At 39.2% G+C, this 14,466-nt stretch overlaps 1 protein-coding gene across 1 annotated transcript; it reads left to right on the forward strand.

The window, feature by feature from the left end:
- The first annotated feature begins 231 nt into the window (after positions 1-231).
- On the forward strand, positions 232-1,156 carry LOC136392276 (olfactory receptor 1468-like). Its single transcript, XM_066364352.1, is given in 4 exon segments — positions 232-295; positions 298-626; positions 628-743; positions 745-1,156. Coding segments are annotated over 4 exon segments (921 nt in total).
- Positions 1,157-14,466: the final 13,310 nt, after the last annotated feature.

The following is a 14,466-nucleotide window of genomic DNA, read 5'->3' on the forward strand; positions in this document are numbered from 1 at the left end:
AACTGCTTCCTCAGTTTGACCTATAACTTCACATGCTTTTATAGTTTTCTTTTATTATATTTGGGAGAGGACAAATAAATTACTCAACTCTTATGACTTACAGGTATTTGATTTAAAAATATCTTTTTGAAAGTTCTGAAATCTGTATATGTGTGTGTATATGTATATTTATAAGTTCATACTGTAATACAAGTTTTTCTTAATTTTAAAAAGGTAAAACAAAAGCAGCAAATGGGAAACCAAAGTATTGTTTCAGAATTCCTCCTCCTGGGCGTGCCCATTGAACCTATCAATGACACCAGTTCTATGCCCTGTTTCTGGCCATGTATCTTACCGCCGTCCTGGGGAACCTCATCATGCCCATTCACCTAGGCTCCCACCTCCACACACCCATGTATTTGTTTCTCAGCAATTTATCTTTCTCTGTCCTCTGCTTCTCTTCTGTAACCAGTCCCAAATTGTTGAACAACACGCAGAGCCAAGTCCCATCCATTCCCTATGCAGGCTGCCTGCCCAAATGTACTTCTTTTTGCTTTTTTGAGAGCTTTCTCCTTGTGGCTATGGCGTATGATCACTATGTGGCCATCTGCTTCCCCCAGCACTACACCATCAACATGAGCCTCAAGTCTGTCTCTCTCTCTGGTGTTGCTGTCCTGGGTGCTGATCACTGTCATCTCTTTGTTGCACACTCTGCTCACAGCTTGGCGGCCTTTCTATGCTGATAATGTGATCCCTCACTTTTTCTGATATGTCTGCTCTGCTAAAGTTAGCCTGTTCTAACATTCAGATCAATGAGATGATGATATTTGCCTTGGGCGGGCTTGTTATTATTGTTCCATTCCTCCTGATCTTTTCATCATGTGCCCGAATTGTACCCTCCATCATCAAGGTCCCTTCTGCTAGGGGTATCCACACTGCCTTCTCCCACCTGTCTGTGGTGTCACTGTTCTATGGGACAATCATTGGCCTGTACTTGTGCCCTTCAGCCAACAATTCTACTGTTAAGGAGATGGTCATGGTGATGGTTTACACTGTGGTGACACCCATGCTGAACCCCGTCATCTACAGCCTGAGGAACAGAGACATGAAGGGAGCTTTGCAAAGAGTCTTTTCAAAGTGGAAAATTCAGTTTTTTTCTGAGATAGTGACTCTATAGATTAAAGTATGTTTATAAATAGTAGGTGTAAAAATGACAGTGAGTAGTATTTTAAAGGTCTAATGCAGCCCCACAGCACTTCCAGAAGGAGTTTCCCCAGATGTCACTAGTGGCAGGTCATTGTGCCTCTTGGGTTTATCACTGTATCTTGAATATGACGCAGCACAAGGCTAGACATGTAGTGGCTGTATCATTTTTAATAGTCATTATTATTAATAATAATTCAATCTTGAATAAAGACCACCTGACCTTGTTATTTATTGTTCTTAAAGTAGGTATAGCAGTTCATAATTCTCTGATAAATTCAAATTACTCTGCCACTTCAATACTTTGTTTCTGCCAAGCGTATCAATTCCGTGAAGAATATCTTCTAATTTATTATGTACATGCTCTTATAATTTTTATTCTCCAGGCTCAAGGTTTAAAACTTTGGAACAAGAACATCCTCAGGAGGCTCTAAGGCCCCCCACCTCGGAATTAAAAGAGATACAAATTAAGTGCATATGCATGTAAACTGTCAAATAGAAAAACTGACACAGAGCAGGTGCACCCATCCTCAGGCCTCCCTGAGGACCACGCTGCCCTCCCTTGGGTCATGCCCACAGCCAGGAGTTGAGATTTTGACTTGCGAATAATCCTGAGAACACAGAAGTCTTCCCCATATTGCTCATCAGATGTGTTTGTACCCTACTTCTATTTCATCACCACCCACCTCAGCTGGAACCCCCTGAAGCTGCTTCACAGAAGCTTAGGGAATGCATGCTTTCTCACTGTGCTGTTAGAACTTCTACAGGCAAGTATCAACAAATGAAGAAAAGTTAGTAGACATCCAGGGGGGAAAGCCAAGGTGAATAATCTGAATAGATGGTTCTCATGGGGACAGATTTAATGGAGCACACAGGAGAGGCTTAAAAGTTCTAAGGCATATTCTCAATGAGATCCTGAAAGATCTTGTCTAGTTAAACCAAGAGAATTTTGCAAAGAAAGGTGCTAGGCAAGAAAGAGTTCTTAGGAAAACCCCTCTCCTCAATTTTTTTTTAAAAAGAGAAAATATAGATGAGTACTTATATATTTGAGATGGAAAAAATAATTTCAAATGTCACAGCAAAGACAGAAGTCATAAAGTAAAAGAGTTATGTACTTGATTACATAAAATAAAGAATTGAGTATGTCAGAAAAAGATTTCATACTTGCATGAATATAGAAAAACCCAGCCCTGGCCAGTTGGCTCAGCAGTAGAGCATCGGCCTGGAATATGGAAATCCTGGGTTTAATTACCTGTCAGGGCACACAGGAGAAGGGACTATCTGCTTCTCCACCCATCCCTTCTTCTATCTCTCTTCCCCTTCCAAAACCATGGCTTGAATTGTTCAAGAAAATTGTCTCCGGGCACTGATGATGGCTCCATGACCTCGCCTCAGGCACTGAAATAGCTCAGTTGCAGAGCAACGAAGCAGTGGCCCCAGATAGACAAAGCATTGCCCTGGAGGAGGCTTGCCAAGTGGATCCCAGTTGGGGCGCCTGCAGGAGTCTGTCTCATGGTCTCCCCACCTCTCACTTAATAATAAAAAAAAAGAAATAAAAATCCAGTCTCCCTCACAGAGAAATGCAAACTAAAACGGTCATGGAAATAATGATTCACTTATCATATTGTAAATATATATATTTTTAAAATGATAATTACTAGGGTTGGTTAGGGTTAGGAAAGTGGCTTTCTCATATTGAATTGGTAGAAAAGTTAAATGGTTCAATCTGTCTAGCTGGTAATTTGGCAATATTCATAAAAGTATTAAAAATACGTACATGCATATGGTCCATTCAAAGACATAGCCATGCAAAGACATATCAAAACATTGCCTTTCATAGTGAAAAACTGGGAATAAGCTAATGGGTCAAGGTGGAGGGGTTGATTAAGGAAATCTTGTTGCAGCTATAAAATGATACAGCCACTACAAACAATGAAACAGGTGCATTTATTAATATAGAATTAAAAAAACCCAACGAGACTGTGATGGGAGGGGGAGTGGGACAACAGGAAGGTGCTAGAGTGTGGAGGAGGGTGAGGGACACAATGCCAAAAATCAGACAGAAGTGAAGAAACGGGAGGCCCATGTTTGCAGGGAGGTGCAGGTCCATCCCATCTTCCCTCACTTCACAAGTTTGCTAATGAGTCTTGCTAAGGACACTAATAAAACCATTGATCACTAATTGGCCTCCTCCACTCTCCTCTCTGAGGTCTAGTTTCTTTCTGTAAAATGGAAAAAAAAAAGAACCAAAATGAAAGCAACTTCTTTCTGGCTATCCCTTCCCTCTGGCCTTATTACAGGATTGCGGAAAACTATCAGCAAATCCCCAGTCTCCCCAGCCCCTAAGACCCAATTACCCTGAACTCACATTTGGGAGCTAATTAGAGGACTCTGTTGGTGGAACTTGCAAGTACTCCATTCCCCAGGCCTGACCCTGGCTGCTTCTGTGGGAACCTTCATTAGAACACCTGCTGGAGGGGTGTGCCTCCTGAGGCCCAGTGGAGCTGGGGAATTGAGCAATGTTTATCACTTAGTTGTCTCCTCTCTAACAAACCAAAAAATACAAAAGTGTTTGGGGGCCCAAGAGATGAATCATGTCAGTGGGGTGCAGGGCAGCAGCTTCTACAGGTCTGAGTCCTTCACTAGCTCATTTAAGGGAAGTGAGGCCAGTGTGGTTCAAAGAGTGTAACACTGGTGGGAAGGCTGGAGTATTTTGGTGGGTGGGGTTGGATGGGGTGAATTTGAGCTCTGGTCCTTATTTGAGAGAGAGCAGAAACTGCAGAATATGGCAACTCCTACTTGAAACTCAATGGAATTTTAGCATCTCCTACATTATACTTGTCAGCTCAATAATTCTGTATTTCAATTCATTGAACCCTCAGAATAATCATTTGAAGTACATACTATGATTCCTATTTCACAGATGAGAAAACTGGGGCCCACAGGAAGAAATGACTTGCCCAAAACAGCTAGCTAGTAGCAGTGTGAGCCCATAAGTCAGATCGATCAGCTCTTTCATCCTATACCTTCTTCACTTGAGCACAGTTGGTTTAATGTATGGGCTTCTCAGCTTGTTCCCTGGCACGTTTGATTCACATTTGCTTTTCCTTGTGCCCTAATCTGGACAACTACTTGTAAATACCAAGTAAAGGGTTAGTCTTTTAGGGCCCTGATATCATCTCCTCAGAGCCTACAAACATAAATTCTGAAGAAAGGGGCATTTTCTAGCTGATGTCCCAAGCTTCCTTCCCAAGCTCATTCTTTCTTCAGTTTCCATTATTGCTACCTCCCAGGCCTTCACATCTATGCCTGGCTCACTGCTACCAACTCCAATCTGGGCATCTCTCCAGTAGGTGAAGCCCACGAACCCACTTTTACCCATCAGAGATCCACTGTACATGAATTGTTCCTGGGTTTATAACCTGTTTCCAACCTTATTGCCTGTCCATTTATTGCCCATGGTCCATTATTTCTCTCTAGCCTTCAGCATCCTGTATGGGCCTGAGTATTAACCCATTGTAGTTGGTAAAGGAAAAAAAGCCCAAGATACATGCAAGGGACTAATTTTACAAATAAAGGAATTAACGTTAAGAAAGAAGATTCACGTAGACTTAAGTAGAAGAGACTGGATTAGAATCTGGGTCTCCAGACGTCCTAAGACTCTCTTCACTCAACTGTACTGCATTTCTACTTTCAGAGTTTCATTTCTGAGACAGCATATAGAGTCAGTATTGCTGTTAGTTTAGAATTCTTTGGTGACTTACTAGAGGAGGGCAAGAAGGGAGGCAAAAATACCGGACTACGAGTCAGCCCTTGGTGGCTGCCCTATCTGCGAACTCTATAGACTTTGAAAAGTTATTTAGGCTGTCTATACATACCTCTGCTTTACTTTATTGCGAAGTGGGATAATAAAAGCTGGTCTTCCCACTCTCTAATCCTGGCCCTGGTTGTGGGTAACACTCAACTGTGTAATTACAATATTCAAATGATAACATAGATTTCAAATCTGTGTTTTGTAAATACTGTTATGTGCTAATAGAATAAAAAGAGAAATTATACTCTTGTTATAATTCCCTTGATTCCTAAGAGTGCCTTTCTCTGCTCTGAACACACGGGAAGCCTCTGGCTGGTAGAAAGGATGTGGGAGAAGGAGGCAGTGTTGAGATGTGTATGAGAGTGTCTCCAAGTGTATGTAGATGCCTATGGAGTGAGTATAAAGTGACATCTGCCGAGCTTCACAGATGGCTCAAAGGTTCACAGGTGTGCTGGGGGACCGCTTTGTAAGTTATATAATTGTCTAACTACTATGCTGTATACCTGAAACTAATATTGAATGTCAACTGTAATTAAAAATAAACCTTTTTTTTTTTTAAGTTCACAGATATGTTGAGAACTGATAACATCAGGAACATTTTCTTTGGATATGAGCTACCTGAAATATTGCTAGAATTTTCTTAGTGCCAGGAAGCCTATTGTTGGTGGCACAGGGAACTGTGAAAAGTGTACACTGGTCCCCATCAAGACTGGTCACTATCTTGAACTGAAATTACATTTAAGATGCATTAAAAGTGTTGGGAGGAGGAGGTGTTGCTGGTGGTGCAGGATGAGGTTGGTGTGGAAGGAAGAGTGAAAATTGAATTTTCAGAGCCAGGAGAGGGAATGGATCCACTGGGAGAATTTTTTAAGATAGTTCAGTTTAGGTCTTAATTCAGAAGAGAAGGAGAAATGAACAAGATGACTGATGACAGATTCATATCTCTTCCAAGGCTCTACTCTTGATCAAGTGAGCCCAGTGGCCTTATATTGGATGGAGAGGATGACTCACTCTCTTTCTTGAAGATGAGGATGATAGAAGACACTTTGAAGGCTGGAGAGAAAACATTACAGTCAAGTCACCCTATTCCCACCCTCCACATTTTCACTATTAGCACTTTTTAAAACTTATTTTTTGTTTTTCAAATTACAGAATTCAGTGAAAAAGTTCAAATAAAAGTATATGGAGCCTGAGCAGGAGGTGGTGCAATGGATAGAGCATTGGCCTGGGATGCTGAGGACCCAGGTTCGAAACCCTGAGGTCTCCTCCAGCTTGAGTGTGGGTTCACCAGCTTGAGCGTGGGGTTGCTGGCTCAAGCGTGGCATCATAGAAATGACCCCATGGTTGCTGGCTTGAGCCCAAAGGTCACTGGCTGGCGCCCAAGTTTGCTGGCTTGAGCAAGGGGTCCCTAGTTCTGCTGTAGCACCTTGATTAAGGCAAATATGAGAGAGCAACCAATGAACTACTAAGGGGCTGCAACAAAGAATTGATGCTTCTCATCTCTCTTCCTGTCTGTCTCTATCTGTCTCTCTCTCTCTCTCTCTCTCTCTCTCTCTCTTGCTAACAATAAATAAATAAATAAATAAATAAATAAATAAATAAATAGTATATGGAGTAAAAACTAAAATTCCTTCTCCATTTCCCATCACTCTTCCCATTTCCATTTCTTCCAGGAAGGATTCACCATCCATAGCCTGGATTTGTTCACCAGAACTTTTTCACCCCATACACACATACATGTCACATTATCATCCTTTCTAAATTTAGCAATATGTGCTATACACTTTGTCATGTCAACACCTTAATTCTTATTTTTAAACAAAAATATACATTTTATTAAAATTATGTAAATAAATTAGGAAGCAAAATTATTTACATGATGACCTTAGCCGGGTAGCTCAGTTGGTTAGAACATTGTCCCAATATGCCAAGGTTGTGGGTTGAATCTCCAGTCATTGGGACACACACAAAAATCAACCAACGAATACATAAATAAGTGAAACAACAGATCAATGTTTCTCTTTCTCTCTCCCTTCTCTCTCTCTAAAATCAATGGATAAAAAAAAGAAAAAAACAAAACAAAACAGAATAATAAATTTGGAAGCCTTAAGTTACCTGATTTTAAGACTTACTATTAAGCTACAATAATCAAGACAGTGTGTATTAGTATAAGAATAATCATATAGGTAAATGGAATAGAATGGTGTCTAGAAGTAGACTTACACATACATGGCCAGTTGACCTTTGACATAGGTGCCAAGTTAATTTAATAGAAAAAGAATAGTTATGGCCCTGGCTGTTTGGCTCAGTGGATAGAGCATTGGCCTGGCATATGGACGTCCCAGATTCGATTCCCTATCAGGGCACACAAGAGAAGTGATCATCTGCTTCTCTCCCCTTTCTTCTCCACTTTATCTTCCTCTTCCCTTCCTGCAGCCAGTGGCTTGATTGGTTTGACTGTAGGCCTGGGACACTAAGACTAGGTCTATTGGTCTGAGTGCATAAGTCTCATGTGCTAAAAATAACTTGGTTGATTTGAGCATAGGCCCTAGATGGGGGTTGCTGGGTGGATCCTGGTCGGGGCACATGAGAGAGTCTGTATCACTGTCTCCCCTCCTCTTACTTTAAAATTAAAGAGAGAAAAAAAAAAAGAGCAAATAACCTATATTACCAAATTGGCTGTTCCAGAGGAGGCAGGGGTTGGGGTATTCCTGAAGAATCTCTGCTGCTGTTGAACGGACTCCCGAGCTTAAATTCTGGTCCCACCACTTAATAGCTGTGCTAATCATCCATTCACTCTTTCAGAGGGGGAAAATCTTAAGAGCATTGCCTTTGGCACCAGACTGCCTGGTTTGAACCCGGGCTCTGCCTCTCACTAGCTGCATCCATCACCTTGGACCAGTCACCTTACCTCTTTGTGCCTCTTCCTTGTACAATGGGGGTTATAATAATACAATAGTATTTACTTCAAAAGATTGAGAATTTAAGTAGAGACACATGTAAAATACTTAGCATGATTCTTGACACATAGTAAGATCTCATTAGGTTATTATATAATATTATTAATAATAATCAGCTGTTATTACTATATAATATAACACTGGGGGACAAAATTTTTGTTGCATCCACAAAAACACTTGTTCTTACCTCATTTGAGCGTGATCTCAAATCTGACATTAGTTTTTCTCTGTAAGCTACAGCTTTTTGCAATTAAAGATTTTAGGTTTTCATCTTATTGTAAAATTTTCAACATTTAGTTTAACATAATGAAGTAGAATGTCTTCTTGGGCATCATCTTTGTGAAAATATAGTAATTTATATAATGCAGTAAATACACTGATACACTAAAAGATATGATTGCATCAGAATTTGTCTACAATTTCAAAATAGAACATATTAAAACACTTATTTTAATCATAAAATTTGCGCAAAACTTATTTAAATTCTATTCAGGCAAAAATTTGCATTTGCAGCTCTTGTGTTTGTGTACTTGTTGAGGACAATCTCATTTGATGCTCCAGCAGTAGTCTGCTCATCACTAACAGCTCCAAGATTTTCAGGAAACTTATCAAGGTGATTGTTCAGGAAGTGAATCTTAATGCTCATGTTACATCCAATGTCGCAGAAAGCCAACAGCATCCTTTGAATGAGAAGTTCATAGTTTTCTGATTTTTTGTTGCCAACGAAGTTCTTTGTAACTGCCACAAAAGACTGACATGCTGCTTTCTCCTCCTTATTCATCTTCCTGGCAAATTCTTCTTCATGTATGAGGGTTTGAATTTGAGGTCCATCAAATACACCTGCTTTTATCTTCTCAAAAAACAAAGCAGGAAAAGCAGAAATAATATGTTGAAAGCATTTATTTTCTCTATTCAAAGCCTGAACAAACTGCTTCATTAAACCAAGTTTGATGTGAAGTGGGGGGAAAATGATCCTGTGTTGATTAACTACAGGTTCATTCACAATATTTTGCATCCTTACTTCCAGAGCTTCACATTTCGGCCACTCCTTCTGTGTCCAGTGTTTCTCCTGAGCTCAGCTGTCCCACAAACACAGAAAGCAAAGATACTTCGTGAAACCTCTCTGTTGTCCTAGCAGGAAATTTACCATTTTAAGATCCACACAAATGATCCAGTTATGCTCCTCATACTTCAGAAAGTCGAGGACAATTTTGTCATTATAATCTTCTTGCAGATGAGTTGAATAACCAATTGGAACCGCTGCATAAACATTACCATTGTGTAGAAGAACACATTTCAGACTCCGTTTAGAGCTGTCAAGAAATAGCTGCCATTCTGTTGGACTGTAAGTGGTAACACCTAGCTGGCTGAGAAGACTACTGATATCATGACAGTAAACAAACATTCTTGTGCTGTCCCAGACCTTCTGCAGTCACAGGTCAGAAACATGTCACGGCTCTTAAACGGCAACCCTGGTCAACACTTGTGCCTTGATAAATGGGCCTTGGCATAGATCTCTGTTTCTGACAACTGGTGGGTAGTGTCTCTGGTTCCTCAGGCCACTGAGAGGTGAGCTCCTCCTGGCTTTTCGCCAGTCTTGTCTCTAAACCCCGCCTCGATGAACACCGGAGTTGTGATCGCTCTCAACAGAATTCACCAATCTTTTCCACTATCAGACTCTCCGGATAACCTGTCACAAAGGAATGTAAAATTGGGAAGACGTTTGATAAAACTTGGGTCTGGATTGTGGACTCAGGTTGTTTGGGCACAGCTGCCACCCTTCCACTCAGTTGTCAGGCATTAGAATCCATAAGTTAATACAAATGTGTAATACTAGTGGCCGAAGCCAGGCAAGTTCAGATTGGATTTGGCAGATGGCAGAGAAACTGCAGAGCCGGAAAGCATTACGCCATACCTGTTTATTGGAGGCTCACAAAGACAGGTGAGCAAATAAACAACAAAAGGGAAAGAGCTGATGAACAAAGGAAAATCTGCTATTCTCAGTAAGGGCAAGGGGGCAAGGAAAACCGCACCTCACGGTGGAGGGAGAGTGATCTGGGAGAATCCTGCCCAGGGGAAGCCCCCAAGCCTTATATAGGCTCCGCACACGTGCCTCTGCCACGTGCTCACATACTAATCAGGCAAAGTGCTTGCAGCTGGTAAACCTGTGAGCGAGCCTAACACAGCTGCCCCACAAAATGCTTTCCTGATAACTTTATAAAAGCACTCAAAAATATTATTCAACAAATCCCACCAAAGAAATTACATTTTATGCTCAAAGTGGACAATTATAAGTAAAGGGAAGGCATAGGTTTAGAGGAAGAATAAAAGACCCTAAAAATCAACAATCTTAATAAATCAAAAAGATTACTGAATATCACAATGTTTAGTTTATTTTTACATTTTAAATAAGTGAAAGAAAACTTTATAAAAATAGCCTTTTTTAAAAATAAGAAACACCATATTTATTGTAAGACTCCTGATGTTCGCCTTAAAATTGCCATATGAAAAGGTGATGGTTCGTCACTGAGATTGTTTTGTTCAGATTGAAAATTGCTTCATTTCAGCAGAATGTTTTGGTATAGAACTGTTTGAAAGCATAAGCAATCTATTTTTGTTTTTCCACTATCTAATTTTTAGTATCTAATTTTTTTCTGGCATACTATAAATGGCAGAAATGTTTATGAGACTTACAGTAGGTGTTCTTTTAAAAATTAAAATATAGGTGACCACAATGTCTAGAAACATAGGGAACCCATATTTCTTAATAGATTGAACTCTTGATTATTTCATCTAGGGCAGTGGTCGGCAAACTCATTAGTCAACAGAGCCAAATATCAACAGTACAACGATTGAAATTTCTTTTGAGAGCCAAATTTTTAAAACTTAAACTATATAGGTAGGTACATTTCTTCTCGAGGTAGTGCCCACACGTGGTATCTTGTGGAAGAGCCACGCTCAAGGGGCCAAAGAGCCTCATGTGGCTTGCGAGCTGCAGTTTGCCGACCAGGGGTCTAGGGTATGCTGTAGGCACAAGTTTATTCCATGAAAATTAGGAACAAATCATCTGAGGGAATGCATTGTGGTTGGATATACAAAGTTTAATGGAAATGCTACTTTAGTGCACATTGTTCTTTGCAGTTTTGCACCGCTTATTATTGAAATATGAATTGCTAGTAAGGAACAGCATGTTGAACATCTCATAGAATATCAATAAACTACTTGTTATGTATATTTGTTTATGTTCCCAGACTTTATGGCCACTTGAACAATTTTAACTCAGAAGACTGAAGAATAATCACATATATTAAACCATGTTAGAATAATCAATATGAAAAAGAGATATTACTCTGTAAAGCATCTCTTGTATACAATTTTTCCTAATTGATTTTGTTTTGTTCTGATCATTAAACTTACCTGCTTAAATTAAAAAAAGATAATGGAGAGATAAAGAAAATTACATATACATTTTTATATAAAATTAAGTATTAGAAGTTTCATATAGTTCAGTTATGGTTACCTGTGATACAATGGGTACAAACCCATAGAATATAAAATATCATGTATCCTAACTTTAATAGCCAGTGTACTGCTTTCATAAAGTACTTGTATGTGATGAAAAATAAAAATTAGTTAATAGACTCCTTCATCAGTCAGCGCCTTAATACTGCCAAATTCCAATGAAGAAGACTGATATGTCATCTCGGTTGACAGATGGGAAAAAAGAAAACAAAACAAAAAATAAACATACAAATAAAGCAATTGGTCTGAAATCGTAAAGAAGAGGTTGACAGTGAGGATCCTCTTTAAGCTCCCCTGGCTCAAACTTTTCTACTCAGCAGTTTAATCAACCAAAGTGCCTCAGAAAGAGACTATACACATAATCTTATACCGATATTAAAAAATAAAATCTTTAAACAGAAGTCTGATGATCCATGTAGTGGTTGCTGTTTTCTCTTATAGCACAGATGTATATGTGTGTGGTTCTCTCTCTGTCTTTTTTTGTAAGTTACATCTCATTAGGCTTGAAAATATCCAGTCCAAAAGAAGCCTTATTAAACCAGGTAGAATTCTCATCAAAATTAAAAGGGAATATAGCCTTAGGGAATTAAATGAAATGTTCATTGTGTTGATTTTAGAAAAATAGAGACTGGAACTTGGGCTGGGGATCAAACCAGCAAATTCTGGGCTTCAGGAGGATGCTCTAACCAACTGGGGTGTCTGACCTGGGCAGCTGTAGGGCGTGTTGCTGAAGTTACCTTCTGGTGAGAAAAAGACAACACAGTTCTAGAGTAGCTGAGACTCTGACTTTGAATCAAGTCTTCCAGATGGGACTCATTCAAACATAACTGAGTCAAGGCAATGGGTGTGTCTTAACCTGGACTGGTTTTTCCTTTCAAAGAACTGAAAGAACAGCTTAAACATTTACTGATGCCATGAATCCTCCCTTATCTGCGGTTTCGGTGTTCCACAGTTTCACTTACTAGTAGTCAACTGCAGTCCAAAAATATTAGCAGGAAAAATCCAGAAATAAACAACTCACAAGCTTTCAATCATATATCACGCTGAGTAGTGTAAAAACAACTGAAACTATGGCTGATCTCTGTCACAGGCAGTCCTCATCCCTTATTTGGTCCCGTTACTTCTGAGAGCTTAATGGCTGCAGCTACCTCCCCTTTGCTCAGCCATCCAAATGGTGAGGCAGCTCATTTCTTGCCCTTCGTATTTTCTAGGGGAAACCCACATCATTTCAATCTGTGGTTTGCGATGCAAACGACAGATGCTATGTTCTCCTAGTCAATGCCCACAACCCTCTCCCTAATTCTTTCCAATCCTTTTCTTGCATTTTTCCTATTGAAAATATAATTGATATATATCATCTTTTAAAAATTCACACAAACTTTTTTTTTTTTTTTTTAAGAAAACTGATACCATTTCAGGAAAATCCCAACCATCAGTCTGGCTGTGGTGAGGCCATTTCTGGATTAAAGTTTCATCTAGGCCCTGCAGACATGCAGGAATGCATGGGGGCAATTTATGCCTTTCCTCCTTTACTTGTTTTCAGGTCATGTCTAACTAGCTACCTAACCTAACAAAACGACTATTAAAATACGCCTGCCTTTTACAACTACATATTATGTAAGATTGTTTTCTTTATATACTACAACCAAAATAAGATATCACTACAGAATAAATGCAGAAGTATGTATGAGTTACCATTTATCTTCTATTAAGCCAGGTATTTTAAAGATTTTTAAAAGATGTAAAACATTGTCATTTTTTCTCACTAAATGTTTGTTTTAAAAACTAGATTACCTTCATTGAAAACCCTAGTTATGATAACATGTAATGTGCACATTATTGTTTTTTAAGTGAATAAATAAATATTTCAAATAACCTTTTAATATGGCAATATTGAAAGATATAAACCAGGTAAACAAAACTCTTTGGGTTTTGGGGTCCTCAAAAATTTTCAGGCTATAAACGTATCCTGAGACCAAAAGTTTCAGAACTGTCTCCTAAAATACAAAACTGCATGAAAAAGATTTCTGCCAAATTCAGCAAAATGGCTTCTTTGAGAAAGAGGACAGAGCTGTGGAAAGAATTTGGAAAATGCTTTGGTAGTATTTGTAACATTTTAAACATGTTTTGGGAGAAATGACACAATAAGGTTTCAAATTAATATTATTTACTTTTTTGAAGGCAGTACTTATATGTCTAAATTTTTTCCTGTATTTTATTGTATGTTTAGCATTATTCACATTTTTTTTTTCATTTTACATTATGTGGAAGTTTGATTTGCCATTGGGTTTGACTTCTGAATGGGAGGAATGCTCAAATGTGAGAAACTCACTTCTTGCCCTTCCAAACGCATAGGAGTATTATCCATCTGGATAGTACACTTTTAATTTTTAAAAATAGTCAAGTTTAAAAGCCTAGAAGGCAAAATGACCAGTTGTCAGAAATGGAAAGTGAACCCTTAGCAGTATGGAGGTAAACCACCTGGTCTCTGGGATTACTGGGAACTTCAGGAGATGGAATTTTACCTTCCATAGAGACAGGAGTTGAAGTCAGAGGACTCATGTCAGGGGGGTCTGGAATTGGACTTCCTGTGTGTAAAAAATAAAAGAGTTGAGAAAGCTCTGTCCATTCATTACTCGAGCCTGGGAAGTTTCCACCCTCTGACCCAGAGTCATAGCTTAAAGTGAAGCGGCTGCCCTCAAACCTTTTATATCTCACACCTCTTTACCCCTGTGTCAATTCTTAGGATCTTTTGCCTCACTACCTCACTCTTCATCTGGGTCCATTCCGCTACTTGGACCATTTATTAAACATTTCCTTTAACAATTACATTTTTCATTTGCAAGATTGCTAATCAATTCTTTTATATAACCGCTGTCTTTATTACATGGGTGTGCTACCCTGCCATATACCATTATATTTATCTTAAAATCTTATTCTTGTGCTTTATTAGGTCTATTTCTTTGGTAAGTTCTTCCTCTGTTTGTC

Source organism: Saccopteryx leptura, chromosome 2 (assembly GCF_036850995.1).
Source record: "Saccopteryx leptura isolate mSacLep1 chromosome 2, mSacLep1_pri_phased_curated, whole genome shotgun sequence".
In the NCBI taxonomy this organism is placed as follows: Eukaryota; Metazoa; Chordata; class Mammalia; order Chiroptera; family Emballonuridae; genus Saccopteryx; species Saccopteryx leptura.